General features: G+C 32.5%; 2 protein-coding genes across 21 annotated transcripts in view; one reads left to right on the forward strand and one right to left on the reverse strand.

The window, feature by feature from the left end:
• The window catches only part of LOC136852988 (uncharacterized), a 229,540-nt gene that overhangs the window by 155,541 nt on the left and 58,999 nt on the right, over window positions 1-15,000 (reverse strand). The window lies entirely within an intron of this gene.
• On the forward strand, window positions 7,741-8,256 carry LOC136840263 (uncharacterized). The gene has a single exon (XM_067106900.1). It carries the CDS (start codon window positions 7,741-7,743, stop codon window positions 8,254-8,256), a length of 516 nt encoding a protein of 171 aa, XP_066963001.1.

Genomic DNA, 15,000 nt, shown 5'->3' on the forward strand with positions numbered 1-15,000 from the left:
ACTTAATGTTAAAAATTTGGGGAGGGGAGGTGAAGGGAGGGGAGGGGTGGAAGGGAGTGGGAGAGGGAGGGAAGGTGAGGGGGACGTTAACGTTTCAGAGTTTTAGTATTAAATGATATATATATATAAAACAAATAAAGGAATGCCCTATATCCAGGAAAATAATTATCCCTGCGACGCAATTTAATCTGTATATTCCTTTTACAACAAGCAAATATTATAACTTACAAAAATTAAGTTTGAAAAAATAAATCGTAAAATATAAACAAACAAATCTTCAAGAAAGCGAATCTTAATCAATATCTTCGCAGCACTAAATCGTTTAAAGCGAACGAGCTGAAATTCACGAGTTCATTCATTTTTTCAGGACAAACAGATCTGGCATTCAAGGAACCTTTACCAAGCCCAGAAAATATTACAAAAAATAAATAAGGTTACGGGAACGAGAAAAAATACCCGGCTCAGAAATAATGCCATATTTGAAATAATAAAATGATAACATTTAATTAACTGTGAGGCAATGACTCGGCACAAGAGAATACCAGGTACTCGCTAGACAAAACCTGGTACTGATAAATCTGTTGTTTTTTGTTGACCTAAGTCGTTAAGGAAATGCCTGGTGGGTAGTTGATTAAGACAGGTCGCAGCTAAGTGGGAAAGCGCAATGGGCTAGCAACCTCATCCCAAAATGTTTTGAGGTGCCTTCTATAAAGGAAAAGGAATATAACTGGATATATATCTACAATATATACCGTATATATATATAAATGCACATTTATATAAATATATATATTTATATATATATTTATATATATATTTTATATATATATATATATATATATATATATATATATATATATAGAGAGAGAGAGAGAGAGAGAGAGAGAGAGAGAGAGAGAGAGAGAGAGAGAGAGAGAAAACCTATGTATGTATATATATATATATATATATATATATATATATATATATATATATATATATATATATATATACCGTATATAAATATACACATATATGTATTTTATATATATACATAGTATACAGAGAGAGAGAGAGAGAGAGAGAGAGAGAGAGAGAGAGAGAGAGAACCAGACAAGGAAAAACCAAACGAAGGAGAAGATACATACGAATCAAATTTGAACGAATACATCAAACCAAAGAATAAATTTAAAAATACCATTATCACATCTTCTTCTTCTTCTTAATCTTCTTCTTCTTCTTCTTCTTCTCCACAGAACTCAAGCTTCCCAAACAGCGCACAGACACAATGTCAGTTAGAAACTAAGGTGCAATTCTACGAGGGGGGAAAACACCACACAGCATAAACCTCACTTCGCGTTGTGGCAGAAACGTGACATGTTTGAATATTGTCTCTTTTCATACTTGTTTCTATCACTTTCTACTCATTTCCATTTCAAACAGCTTCTTGACTTACAATGAACTTCCGCAGTTTACAGTGTCATCGGTACAAAATCATTCTTCTATATATATATATATATATATATATATATATATATATATATATATATATATATATATATATATATATATATATATATATATAATATATATATATATATATATATATATATATATATATATATATATGTATTAACAAACTATAATTACAAGTAAAAAATGCGTATAATGGTGGCCACCGAAAATAGATCTATCTTTCGGTGGTGTCTTGGTATAATGCTGTATGAGCCGCGGCCCACGAAACTTTAACCACGACACGGTGGTGGCCTGGCCTATACCGTTGCCAGGAGCACGATCATGGCTAACTTTAACCTTAAATTAAAAAAAAAACTACCGAGGCTAGAGGGCTGCAATTTGGTAAGTTTGATCATTGGAGGATGGATGATGAGCATACCAATTTGCAGCCCTCTAGCCTCAGTAGTTTTTAAGATCTGAGGCCGGACAGATAAAGTGCGGACAGAATAAAGTCCAGACGAACGGACAAATCCGGCACAACAGTTTTCTTGTACAGGAAACTAAAAACGTAACTTCCTACCAGCAAGGACCAGTAAACACTGGAACTTGAGAAGGACAAATTATGTATATTTTTGTTTTTTTAACAAAGACGCTATTTGCAGGTTTGTTATGCAAATGTCGCTTTGTTATATGCTTATACAGTTAAGTAGGTAAATATTCTCCAGAGCCTGCAGTATGTACCTAGGAAAGGAGTCTGGTTTGCGCGGAAAGACCTCACATTCCTTGTGTCTGATCCACGTAACAAAATATACAAGGAAAATGTGAGCTTCTTTAATATTTTATGCGCGTTATACTTACACTCTCACAGAGAATAATAATAATAATAATAATAATAATAATAATAATAATAATAATAATAATAATAATAATAATAATAATAATAATAATAATAATAATGTGTGTAATAAAAATCCACAACTATATAGTAAATACATTACTGTATAATTGTGGATTTTTATTACACATTGTTTTTCACGAGATTGTGAATTTCTTACCAATAATAATAATAATAATAATAATAATAATAATAATAATAATAATAATAATAATAATAATAATAATAATAATAATAATAATAAGCTCACGTACCATATATGAAAGACAACAGTAAGCCTCTCCAGACAATATCCGCGTGTGGTATACTACCACAGATGATAATAATAATAATAATAATAATAATAATAATAATAATAATAATAATAATAATAATATTTGTTATTATTATTATTATTATTATTATTATTATTATTATTATTATTATTATTATTATTATTATTATTATTATTATTATTATTATTTGTGAGACTGTAGTGCACGCTGAAATTGACAAAATAGGCTTACTGTTTTCTTTTACATTTTGTTAAGTAAAATATTATTATTATTATTATTATTATTATTATTATTATTATTATTATTATTATTATTTCCCATAAAATAACATACATCAGAGACGAAAACAATCACGTTTATGCCTTTCACGGCCAAAAATAGCCACCAGCACACTTAACAACTGCAAACTATGAACAGAAAATTGCTTTGAATATTTAATGACGAAAAAAATTTATAAACTGCCTCTTATCTTCCTCTGCATGCAATTACTGCAAAGCCTAAACGTTTCCTCTTCCTAGAATCTGGCAGAAGGGAACTAAAACTAATTCTTCACAAAACATCAAATTGTTATGTCCTTGTGACACTTTTAATGGGACTTGGCCTACACGCGGAATCTACGGTAATCTCTTCCCTAGACTTCCTTCTCGTCTGGCCAACAAAATGCCATCAAGACATTTTAACTAGTAAAAAATCCCTCGAAGTTCCTTCGGCGCAATCGAGTTTTCCGTACGGCCGTTACTGCGTATAATCAAGGCCACCGAAAATAGATCTATCTAAAGAGAGAGCCTGAAAGGAGGTACATTACAAGAAACGAAAGGGGTTGCAGCTAGGACCCTAAGGGACGCCGCAAAGAACCTTCTTAAGCAATGCCTACGATGCACGTTGTTCGCCAAGGTCAAACTCCCAAAGAACAGGAATAAATTAGTGGGAAAAATAAAATACCTTCAATTGTTCGACAATGAGCATCTCAGGTCCGCAACTGAAAAAGGAACCGGATAAAACCAGAATGACGCATGGTAATGAGGAAATCGTGACGACCAACAAAAGCACCCAGCAATCATTATTCAACTTTAATAATACAGTGCGTTTAAAAGCAAAGATTTGACGGCTCACAACCAGACTTCGCCGGTATTACAATAATTATGCGACGGATTGCTGACACCAAAGTCTTATTTTATGAGCATTCAGCGGCAAATTTTAACTATCAAGTTGGTGTATGTATGTATGTATGTATGTATGTATTATATATATATATATATATATATATATATATATATATATATATATATATATATATATATATATATATATATATATTATATATTATATATATATATATATATATATATATATATATATTTAATATATACATTTATATATAAATATATATATATATATATATATATATATATATATATATATATATATATATATATATATATATATTTCATATATATATTTTAATATATATATACATATATTTAATACATATATACATATTTTATATAAATATATATATATAATATATAATATATATACACATATATTTAATACATATATACATATTTAATATATATAAATGTATATATATATATATATATATATATATATATATATATATATATATATATATATATATATAAATATAATTTTGATATGTATATTTATATATATAAATATATACAAATACATATATATATAATATATATATATAAATTATAATTACCACATTTCATAATTTACCGAGGTACATTCCGTAATTAGTCCTAATCAAAGCGGACTCGCAATAAACTAAAGAAACCTTTGTAATTATTCACGCCACGCTATCATTATCGAAAAAAAATATGTAATTATGTAATTAATCAAAGCACATTACGCTGTATTTACCCCAGCGTTATAAATTAAGGAAACAAAGAGCGTTTAACAACTAAAAATGGCAGGAATACGGAATTTTCTCTCCACTTCCGTTTTCCCACAGTTATACAGCTTCATTTATTAAGATCTACTGGTTCACTCGGTATAGGCTCCATTTATCTTGATTACCCATTATTCCGTTTTTTCTCATTTCCTTAATTACTCTTATTATTAACTTTTCTCCATTCAAACTGATAACATCTGTAACACTGAATCAAATTCCACGTAGGGGAAGGTGGTACCGTCAGTGTACCTCACGTGGTGCACTGTAGGCATTACTATATGGCGTTTGCAGAGTCCCTTAAGTCGCTAGCTGCACCCACTTTATTTCAGCCTTTTACTTTACTTCCATACCCGCTTCCTTTCTTCAATTTTGCTGTCTAGCTTCTCTAACTATTAATTCATAGTGCAACTGTGGGGTTTTCTCCCTGTTCCACTTTTAGATATTTGTACTTTATCTTTATTTTCTGGCTATCTTTATTTCGCTGTCCAACCACTTGAACTCTTTTCACTGTCCTAAGTATTTAGTGGCTGAATGTACCCCAGATCTTAGCTTGACATGCCTGAATTTCGTAATAATCAATTAAACAAGTTTTCTGTACAACGTATAATGCTGTATGAGCCGCGGCCCATGTAACTTTCACCCACGGCCTGGTGGCGGCCTGTCCTACAGAGCTGCCAGACGCACGATCATGACTAACTTCAACCTTAAATAAAATAAAAACTTCTGAAGCTAGAGGGCAGCAGTTTGATATGTTTTCTGATTGGAGGGTGGATGATCAACATACCAACTTGCAGCCCTGTAGCCTCGGTGGTTTTTGAGATCTGAGGGTGACAGAAAAAGGGCGGACGGATAGACAAAGCCGGCACAATAGTTTTCTTTTACGGAAAACTAATGAGGTTGCTTCTGAATATTTATTCGTGCTTTCCTGACAACCAGATGAATTTCCCCCATAAATACACTAGTTAACAAAACCGCAACAGATACTTCCTTAAGAAAAATGTGAAAATTTTCACTTATGAGAAATTATATAAGTTTTCGTTCGAATAACATGATATTTTTTTATTTATAAAACATATGTAACAAATTTTCGTTCGAATAACATGACAATTTCTATTTCAAAAAATATATAAAAAAAAATTTCCCTTTCGCAAATCATGATAATTTTTATTTATAAAGAAATCTATAAGAAATGTCCCTTCGAATGACATGGTAATTTTTATCTATAAAAAAAAATTTGTAAGAAATTTCCGTTTGAATAACATTAAAAATTTCATTCCTAAAAAAATATATATATGAAAAAGTTATCCGCGTTCCGTCCTCGAGTCCATGACTCTCCAAGGATAACCAGAATTACGGAGAGTAAAAACTTCATAATAACTGTGTAAGATTGCTGCGTACGGAGATACCCTTATCTATAAATAAATATTCATTTTTATCTAAAGCCTTTTTCTTATGGGGAGGGGAGGAATGGACGGGGTTAAGGAAGGGAAGTGGGGGCGGTAATGGCACGGAACGCTGGGCTTGCTCAAGTGTCGAATCAGGGATACGGTACCAGGGGCAACAGCAACCCCAAGCCATTTATGAATGGGTAAAAGAAATATGGTGTGTATATATATATATATATATATATATATATATATATATATATATATATATATATATATATATATATGTATATGTATATATATAATAACAGTACAAGCATCATTACAATACACTATTATTATTATTATTATTATTATTATTATTATTATATCAGCAAAAGCATCATTGACATAAATAATAATAATAATATAATAATAATAATAATAATAATAATACAGTCATCATTACCATATATTTTACTATTACTATTATTATTATTATTATTATTATTATTATTATTATATTATTATTATATCAGTAAAAGCATCATTGACATAAATAATAATAATAATAATAATAATAATAATAATAATAATAATAATAATAATAATAATAATAATAATTATAATAATAATAACAACACCCGTTAAAATCATCGCCAAAAACAAAAATGATATCATCAGAAAACGCTTAAAAAACACCGAGATAGAAAAACAAAACCAATAACAAAGACAAAAAATTCCGTCACATTTCCGCCACTTGTCATAAAACTGTCATAACAAAGGAACTAGCGCCATCTAGCGCCAATCGACTGGACTTTCGCTTTCAGCCGAGCCGACTTGCAGTGGAGGAGAAAGCGCCGCTGACCGCAGTCTACAAAGAACTGAGAGAGTTCTTTCTGCGCGTTTTTCGTAGGATCGTGTGGAAAGTGGGTGTAATTCTTCGGGTGTAATAATAATAATAATGATATTATGTTTATTGTTTTTAATTGTTATTTTTTCATTCTCTTTTTATTATTATTATTATTATTATTATTATTATTATTATTATTATTATTATTATTATTATTATTATTACATGAAGAGTGTAGACCCTCTTTTCAACAGAACCCAGAACCAATAATAATAATAATAATAATAATAATAATAATAATAATAATATAAAGAGAATTAAAAAATAATGAAAAAATAACAATTAATAATAATAATCACAATATCAATATAAGCATTATCAACATATGCAACAATAATGACTTATTATCTTATAATAATAATAATAATAATAATAATAATAATAATAATAATAATAACGACTAAATTGTCATTATCATTATCAAATAATAATAATAATAATAATAATAATAATAATAATAATAATAATAATAATAATCCTTCAGTAGAACCGAAAAAAATATTAAAAATTGGTTCTTAACATCATGTACAGTACTTGAGATATTACATCAATGATCCTCAGGAGAGAGAGAGAGAGAGAGAGAGAGAGAGAGAGAGAGAGAGAGAGAGAGAGATTTCAACCCCATCGCTTCCTTACATATGTGAGCCAAGGACGCCTCAGGAGAGCAAATCACATGACGGCGGGGAATGTCTCTCTCTCTCTCTCTCTCTCTCTCTCTCTCTCTCTTTCTCTCAAGGGAGATGAATATCAAACAGGCCGACAGACAGACAGACAGATAATCGAACGTTACGGTAAACAGCACATCGGTTATTTTATGTCATTACCGTCATCATAGCACATCATCTTATGCCAATCCTGTCATCATATCACTGTCATCATCTCATGCCAATACCGTCATCATAATCTAACGTCATTACCGACGTCACATCAGTCATCATCTCATGCCAAAACCGTCATCATATCAGTCATCGTCTTACGTCATTACCGTCATCATATCACAGTCATCATCTCATGTCAATACCGTCATCATATCACTGTCATCATCTTACGTCATTACCGTCATCATATCGCAGTCATCATCTCATGCCAATACCGTCATCATATCACTGTCATCACCTCATGCCAATACCGTCATCACATCACAGTCATCATCTCATGCCAATACCGTCATCATATCACTGTCATCACCTCATGCCAATACCGTCATCACATCACAGTCATCATCTCATGCCAATACCGTCATCACATCACAGTCATCTCATCCCAAAACCGCCATCATATCACTGTCATCATCTTACGTCACTGCCGTCATCATATCACAGTCATCATCTCATGCCAATACAGTCATCATATCACTGTCACCGTCGTATGCCATTGCTTCTTCATCTTATAACAGTACCGTCATCATCGTATCCGAATACCGACATCATATCACCGTCACTATCCTATGCCGTTAGCCATCGTATCACTGTCATCATCTCACGCCATCACCCATCACCGTCATCACCTTTTGCATTACCGTCATTATTATAATATTACCGTCATCAAGTAGCGGCGTACCAACATAAGCCGTCGATAGGCATTTGTCTCATATAATTTTATCTTAAATCGTTCATTTTAGGCGCTAATATTTATTCCCCATGGTGAATAAAACATTATATATATATATATATATATATATATATATATATATATATATATATATATATGACTGTGAAGTATTCTCTGTTACAACAGAATTCCATCAAGTATATGGAGCCCATACAAACGAAAAAATGTGGAAAATAAAGGCTATATTTCAGAGACTAAACTGTCTCTCTCCTCAGGCAATCACCCGTCACTATTTGCCTGAGGAGAGAGACAGTTTGGTCTCTGAAATATAGCCTTTATTTTCCACATTTTGGCGTTTGTATGGGCCTTTATATGTGTGTATACATACATATATATATATATATATACATATATATATATATATATATATATATATATATATATATATATATATATATATATATATATATATATATATATATATAGAGAGAGAGAGAGAGAGAGAGAGAGAGAGAGAGAGAGAGAGAGAGAGAGAGAGAGAGAGAGAGAGAAAACCCTGCTGCTTTCAACAGAATATTAAGGATATATATATATATATATATATATATATATATATATATATATATATATATATATATATATATATATATATATATATATATATATATATAGAGAGAGAGAGAGAGAGAGAGAGAGAGAGAGAGAGAGAGAGAGAGAGAGAGAGAGAGAGAGAGAGAGAGAGACTAACGGCATTTGAGAGTTACCAAATTTCAAAGCTGAGAAAGAGAAGTGATGATAAAACGAAAATGATCAATGGTCCAAATCAATGAGGGTGTGTTAGCGTGTAGTGGTAAGAAGTGGTATAGCGGTGGTACTGGGAGATGACTTGGGGAAGGGGGAAGAGGAGGTGGGGGGAGGGGATTACTGGGATGGGGAATACGTAGTTCACTTTCCCTCAGAATCTTCACTTTCGTTGCTAACAAAGCGATCTGTCTCTCCGCTCCGGAAGTTTCTCTCCCGTCGACGAAATTCCTAACCTTAAACATTTACCCTACGGTCAAATGACTTCATTTATGCATTCAAGTATAGCGTATGGTTGCTTGTATACGTATGCATATGTATATTCATGTCCTACCATATAACAAATAGTGAATAAAGTTATATGCATGATAATTTTTTTCGGTATCTCCTCAATTTTTACGTAAATAAAACACATATGTTTTACGTTCGTACATCAATCTTGTGAATTAATAAACGTAAACTGCCTATTATTATTATTATTATTATTATTATTATTATTATTATTATTATTATTATTATTATTATTATTCAGGGGATGAACCCTATTCATACGGAACAAGCCCACCACTGACTTGAAATTCAAGCCTCTAAGGAATTTGGTGTTCTTTTGAAAGAAATAACTGAATATTATTATTATTATTATTATTATTATTATTATTATTATTATTATTATTATTATTATTATTATTATTAATTATTATTATTATTATTTTATTATTATTATTATTATTATTATTATTATTATTATTATTATTATTATTATTATTATTATTATTATTCAGAAGATGAGCCTTATATGGAATAAGCCCACCACAGGGGCAACTGACTTCAAATTCAAGTTTCCAAAGAATATGACAGCGTTCTTTTGAAAGAGGTAACGGAAGATAATAGGAAATACAGAAAGAAGAGAAGAAAAATTATCAGATTAATAAATGAACTTATATAAATTTAAGCAAAATATTACATACACGAATGATAATAATATAAGCTGGTAGCAAATTCACTCGTCGAATACAAATGCATATTTGTTTACTTAAAATATATATATATATATATATATATATATATATATATATATATATATATATAAATATTAATATTTACACTTCGCGATTAACAGGCTCGCGACACCACAAAGGCTAAAAGACTTTCTAACGTTACCAAGAAGAAGAAACAATTTGCCGAACGTCGGAAAATAAAAAAAAAAAATAATAAAATAAAAGTAAAAAATGCGCCGAAGTTTCTCCGACGCAATCACGTTTTCTGTTGGGCGTATAATGCTGCATGAAACTCTCAGCCACGGCACGGTGGTGGCCTGCGTTGTTGGAACCTATAGCGGTGCCAGCGCACGATTATGGCCAACCTTAACCTTAAATAAAATAAAAACTACTGAAGCTAGAGGGCTGCAACTTGGTAAGTTTGATGACTGGAGGGTGTATGATCAACATAACAATTTGCCGCCCTCTAGCCTCAGTAATTTTTAAGTTCTGAGGGCGGACAGAAAAAGTGCGGACAGAAAAAAGTGCGGACGGACAGACAAAGCCGGCACAACAGTTTTCTTTTACAGAAAACTAAAAAAGTATGTGAGAAAATTGTCAAAAAGAGAGAAAGCAATAATGGTCAGGTATCGTAAACTATCGCAGACCATCGCAGACAACGACGTGATTACGATACCTGGATAAAAAAAAACTGGATAAAAAAAATTCATTTTTAAGTCTCGACGCAATTTAACCGCAGGAAACAGTAAAAAATAAATAAAAAAAACATAAGATAAATAAAATTAAAATAAAAAAAACAAGGTCATATTTGATACAGTTTCAAGCCTGAGATGTGATCCCCGACAATCCACCACTTCTCACATTGACTCCGTGGAAATCAGTCATCCTATTAGTAAAAACTGTTTATTTTCCTTTACTTAAAAAATAAAAAACTCCTGAAATCTCTTCTTGCTTTCGTTTCCCCGCTGAATAATGACATTCCTTCGGTGTCAATAAGCACAATTACTTTCCTTTCACACTTTTATTTTCATTCTCCTTTCTATTTCCTTCGGGTCTGGGCTACATACGGCCACGAAGCAGCCCATCCAATCTTCCCCTAAAAATAGAATGAAAGACCTCATTGCGGAATACAGAATTTAGGTCCAAGGCCTAACGCTGGGATCTATGAGGTCATTCAGCGCTGAAACGGAAACTGAGAGTAGAAAGATTTGAAAGGTGTAACAGGAGGAAAATCTCAAAGCAGTTGCACTATGAAACAATTGATAGGAGAGGGTGGATAGCAAGATGGGAGAAAGAGAATATGAATGGAGGTAGAGTAAAATGTAAGGGGTTGCAGCGAGGGGCCGAAGGGACGCCGCAAAGAACCTCAAGTAATGCCTACAGTGCACCGCGTGAGGTGCAATGATGGCACTACCCCCCTGAGACCTCACTGTATTAATATATATATATATATATATATATATATATATATATATATATATATATATATATATACATATATATACTTACACATTTTAAGATTTCTCTACCCTACAGCTACAAATATATTAGCGGATGTATCATGTCTTCAAAGCCACTGCGGATTCGAACCGTAAGATCACGAAGACAAAGAGGACGCGGAAGACCAAGGGAAACCTGGATGAGTAATGAACTGAAAGATATAATTGCAATGTGTAAAACAGAAGCCTTTCGCTGTTATGTTTATCGCACGAAATATGTTTAAACAAGTAAAATAATTTTAAACAACGAAAATATTTTTAAATAAGGTACCCCACATACAGTGATACTTTCACATCAAATTACGCTTGTATCAGTTCAATGCATCTCACAATAATTTAAAGAAATGATTCTTAAATGGGGGGAGCGCTCCCCTAGGGGGGGCGCCAGAAGCTCCCAAAGGGGACGCAAGCAGGGTTGCCAGATGGTGCCTATTACTTTTTTAATTTGTGATGTTAATTTCCAAAATTGCCAAAAACATTATCACTGCTTCCAAATGTTTTCTAATCATTATACCAAAACACACCAAAAATTCAAAATATAGTTTATGGTTATCAAAAATTTCAGGGGCAGGGGGGCGTGGGATCTATACATAATGCAGAGGGGGCGCAAGGCAAAAAAGTTAAAGAACCACTGATTTAAAGCGTATTACACAAACAAGTATTATATAGGGGCATCCCTACGAGCCAATGTGGTTATGTAGAGTAATAGACATACGCCTGTTGACACTATTGGTACTGAGGATTATCTTTCCTGATTAGTGTATAGCGATAACTCACTCCGTAGTTTCGCCACTGGTACAAAACCATCAATAACAGTTGTTGTTGTTCTTGTTATTTGAATTGAAATAATATAGAATTTAGGCCAAAGGCCAAGCGCTGGGGCGCATGAGCCCATTCAGCGCTGAAACGGAAATTGACAGTCAAAATTTGAAAGGTGCAACAGGAGGAAAACCTCAAAGCAGTGGCACTATGAATCAATTGTTAGGAGAGGGTGGAAAGTAAGATGGAAGAAAGAGAATATGAAAGGAGGTACAGCAAAAGGAATGAAAGGGGTTGCAGCTAGGGGCCTAAGGCACGCTGCAAAGAACCTTAAGTAATGCCTAAAGGGTACCGCATGAGGTGCACTGACGGCACTATTCCCACCCCCCCCCTACGGGGATTCTTGTTAGTTGCTGTTGTGGTAGGCTTAGCTGGCTAGGATAACATTGAGAGCAATGTTGCTATTGCCACAAGGCTAAGGTCGATAATGTTACGTTAGATTTGTTATATACTTTTCATGTTCCCCAATCAAATACAATAGCTATATTCGCTTCATGTGTTAGGGTTACACTGTGTTAATCTGAGAGAGAGAGAGAGAGAGAGAGAGAGAGAGAGAGAGAGAGAGAGAGAGAGAGAGAGAGAGAGAGAGAGAGATAGCTGATAGTCTTAAGGTACTCCTTCCCATTTTCTTTAAGTGCAAGCCAGTTGAAGAAAACGAATGGAGACGCTTTTACACCCGAAACTAAAATAAAGTTTCACGAATCTGTACTGTGGAAAAAAAGGATTCTCAGAAACGTTGAAATTACCACAGATAATAACTCTAAGATTGGTATTATGGCGCTGTATCGTTGAAAAGTTAAAATACCACAAAAAAATTATAAATATTCTAATGTATAATAAGTATGAACGGCATAGTTTAGCCATGGAACACCAAGCAAGATTTTTCAGAAACTAATGTCCAAAGTACGGTCGATAACTTGATTGAATATAAACCTGCTCTGGCAACAGTTTTGAAAAAATATTTTTTTTTAAATCCTGACTAGTTATTTCTCAAGGTCTTAACTGATACATATGCCCTCTAGAACACAATAATAATAATAATAATAATAATAATAATAATAATAATAATAATAATAATAATAATAATAATAATAACAAAATTAGGAACAAGACGCATTCCAGCCATTGCATCCTGCGATCCTGTCCTAACAAGGAGGGCGAAACTAGTCGACACTCCACCAGAACTACCTCCTACACATCACTAAACCACCGGATATGAATATCGGTCAATTGCTTGCAACCATTCCAGCGCAAGAAAAACAACTGATAAGACGAACTGAGCGTTTACTATATAAAATAAATGCTGTTGAAACTGCCACTTTGTTTAACAAAACCAATAATAATAATAATAATAATAATAATAATAATAATAATAATAATAATAATAATAACAATTTTTCATGATACTTTACAAAATTGTAAAGACTAGGAAATATCCAGCCCATCATATGGCATATTTGCCCCCATTACCAACTCACTAACATACGAACAAAAAAAAACTCTTCGCCCAGGCATTCATCAAAGTCCAATATTACTCTTCAAAAAAAAAAAAACTAATAAAAAAAACTGACGAAAGAAGCGGTGAGAAAGAGCAGCGTAAACACAGACACCCATCATTGCGAATCCCCGCAAACTTTTCATGACCCAAATTCTTCTCTACTTCCTTCAAGAGAACACGTGAGCAAATACTCTACTACTTTGGCAACAACCGTCTTGCCTCTATAGTAAACAGAGATTTCTTCTTCTTCTTCTTCTTCTTCTTCTTCTTCTTCTTCTCCCAGACTTCCTCAAGAGATCGTTGGATGGAAGTCCAACGCCTGACCTTGAAATCGACTGATGGAATTTTTTTGGATTAAACTGACATTGGTCTTGTCTGCGGGAAAGGAGGTGTGTGGGTGGGGGATTCTTGGATGTAGGGGGGTAGGGCTGGGGAGGGGAGAGGACAGCGGTCCGTTTTCTTTGGTCGAATAGAAAATGGGTGTTTCCGTTGCGGTTAAGGATACAAGTAATTACTGCTTTGGTGCAATGCCGATTTTAAAAATGTGGTTGCATCGTCCATTCTTTGCTTTCTCGATATTCGGGGAATTATAGGTGTATGTATATATATATATATATATATATATATATATATATATATATATATATATATATATATATATATATATATATATATATATATATATATATTGTAGCTATTAGAATTATATATATATATATATATATATATATATATATATAATATATACAGTATATATATATATATATATGTGTGTGTGTGTGTGTAGGTTATGCATTTCTATGAATGTATATTTATATACATATATAGATATATATATCCCAAATATATAAATTTTGAATATAAATTCAAATTATTTGCTTACTTAACAGAAATGGGACGAAAGCCCATCAGACTGAAGAGAGAGAGAGAGAGAGAGAGAGAGAGAGAGAGAGAGAGAGAGAGAGAGAGAGAGAGAGAGAGAGAGAGAGAGAGAGAGAGAGGTGCCCGCGCCAATAAGTCTCTCTACTTAAGGAA

Source organism: Macrobrachium rosenbergii, chromosome 1, assembly GCF_040412425.1.
Source record: "Macrobrachium rosenbergii isolate ZJJX-2024 chromosome 1, ASM4041242v1, whole genome shotgun sequence".
Classification (NCBI taxonomy): domain Eukaryota; kingdom Metazoa; phylum Arthropoda; class Malacostraca; order Decapoda; family Palaemonidae; genus Macrobrachium; species Macrobrachium rosenbergii.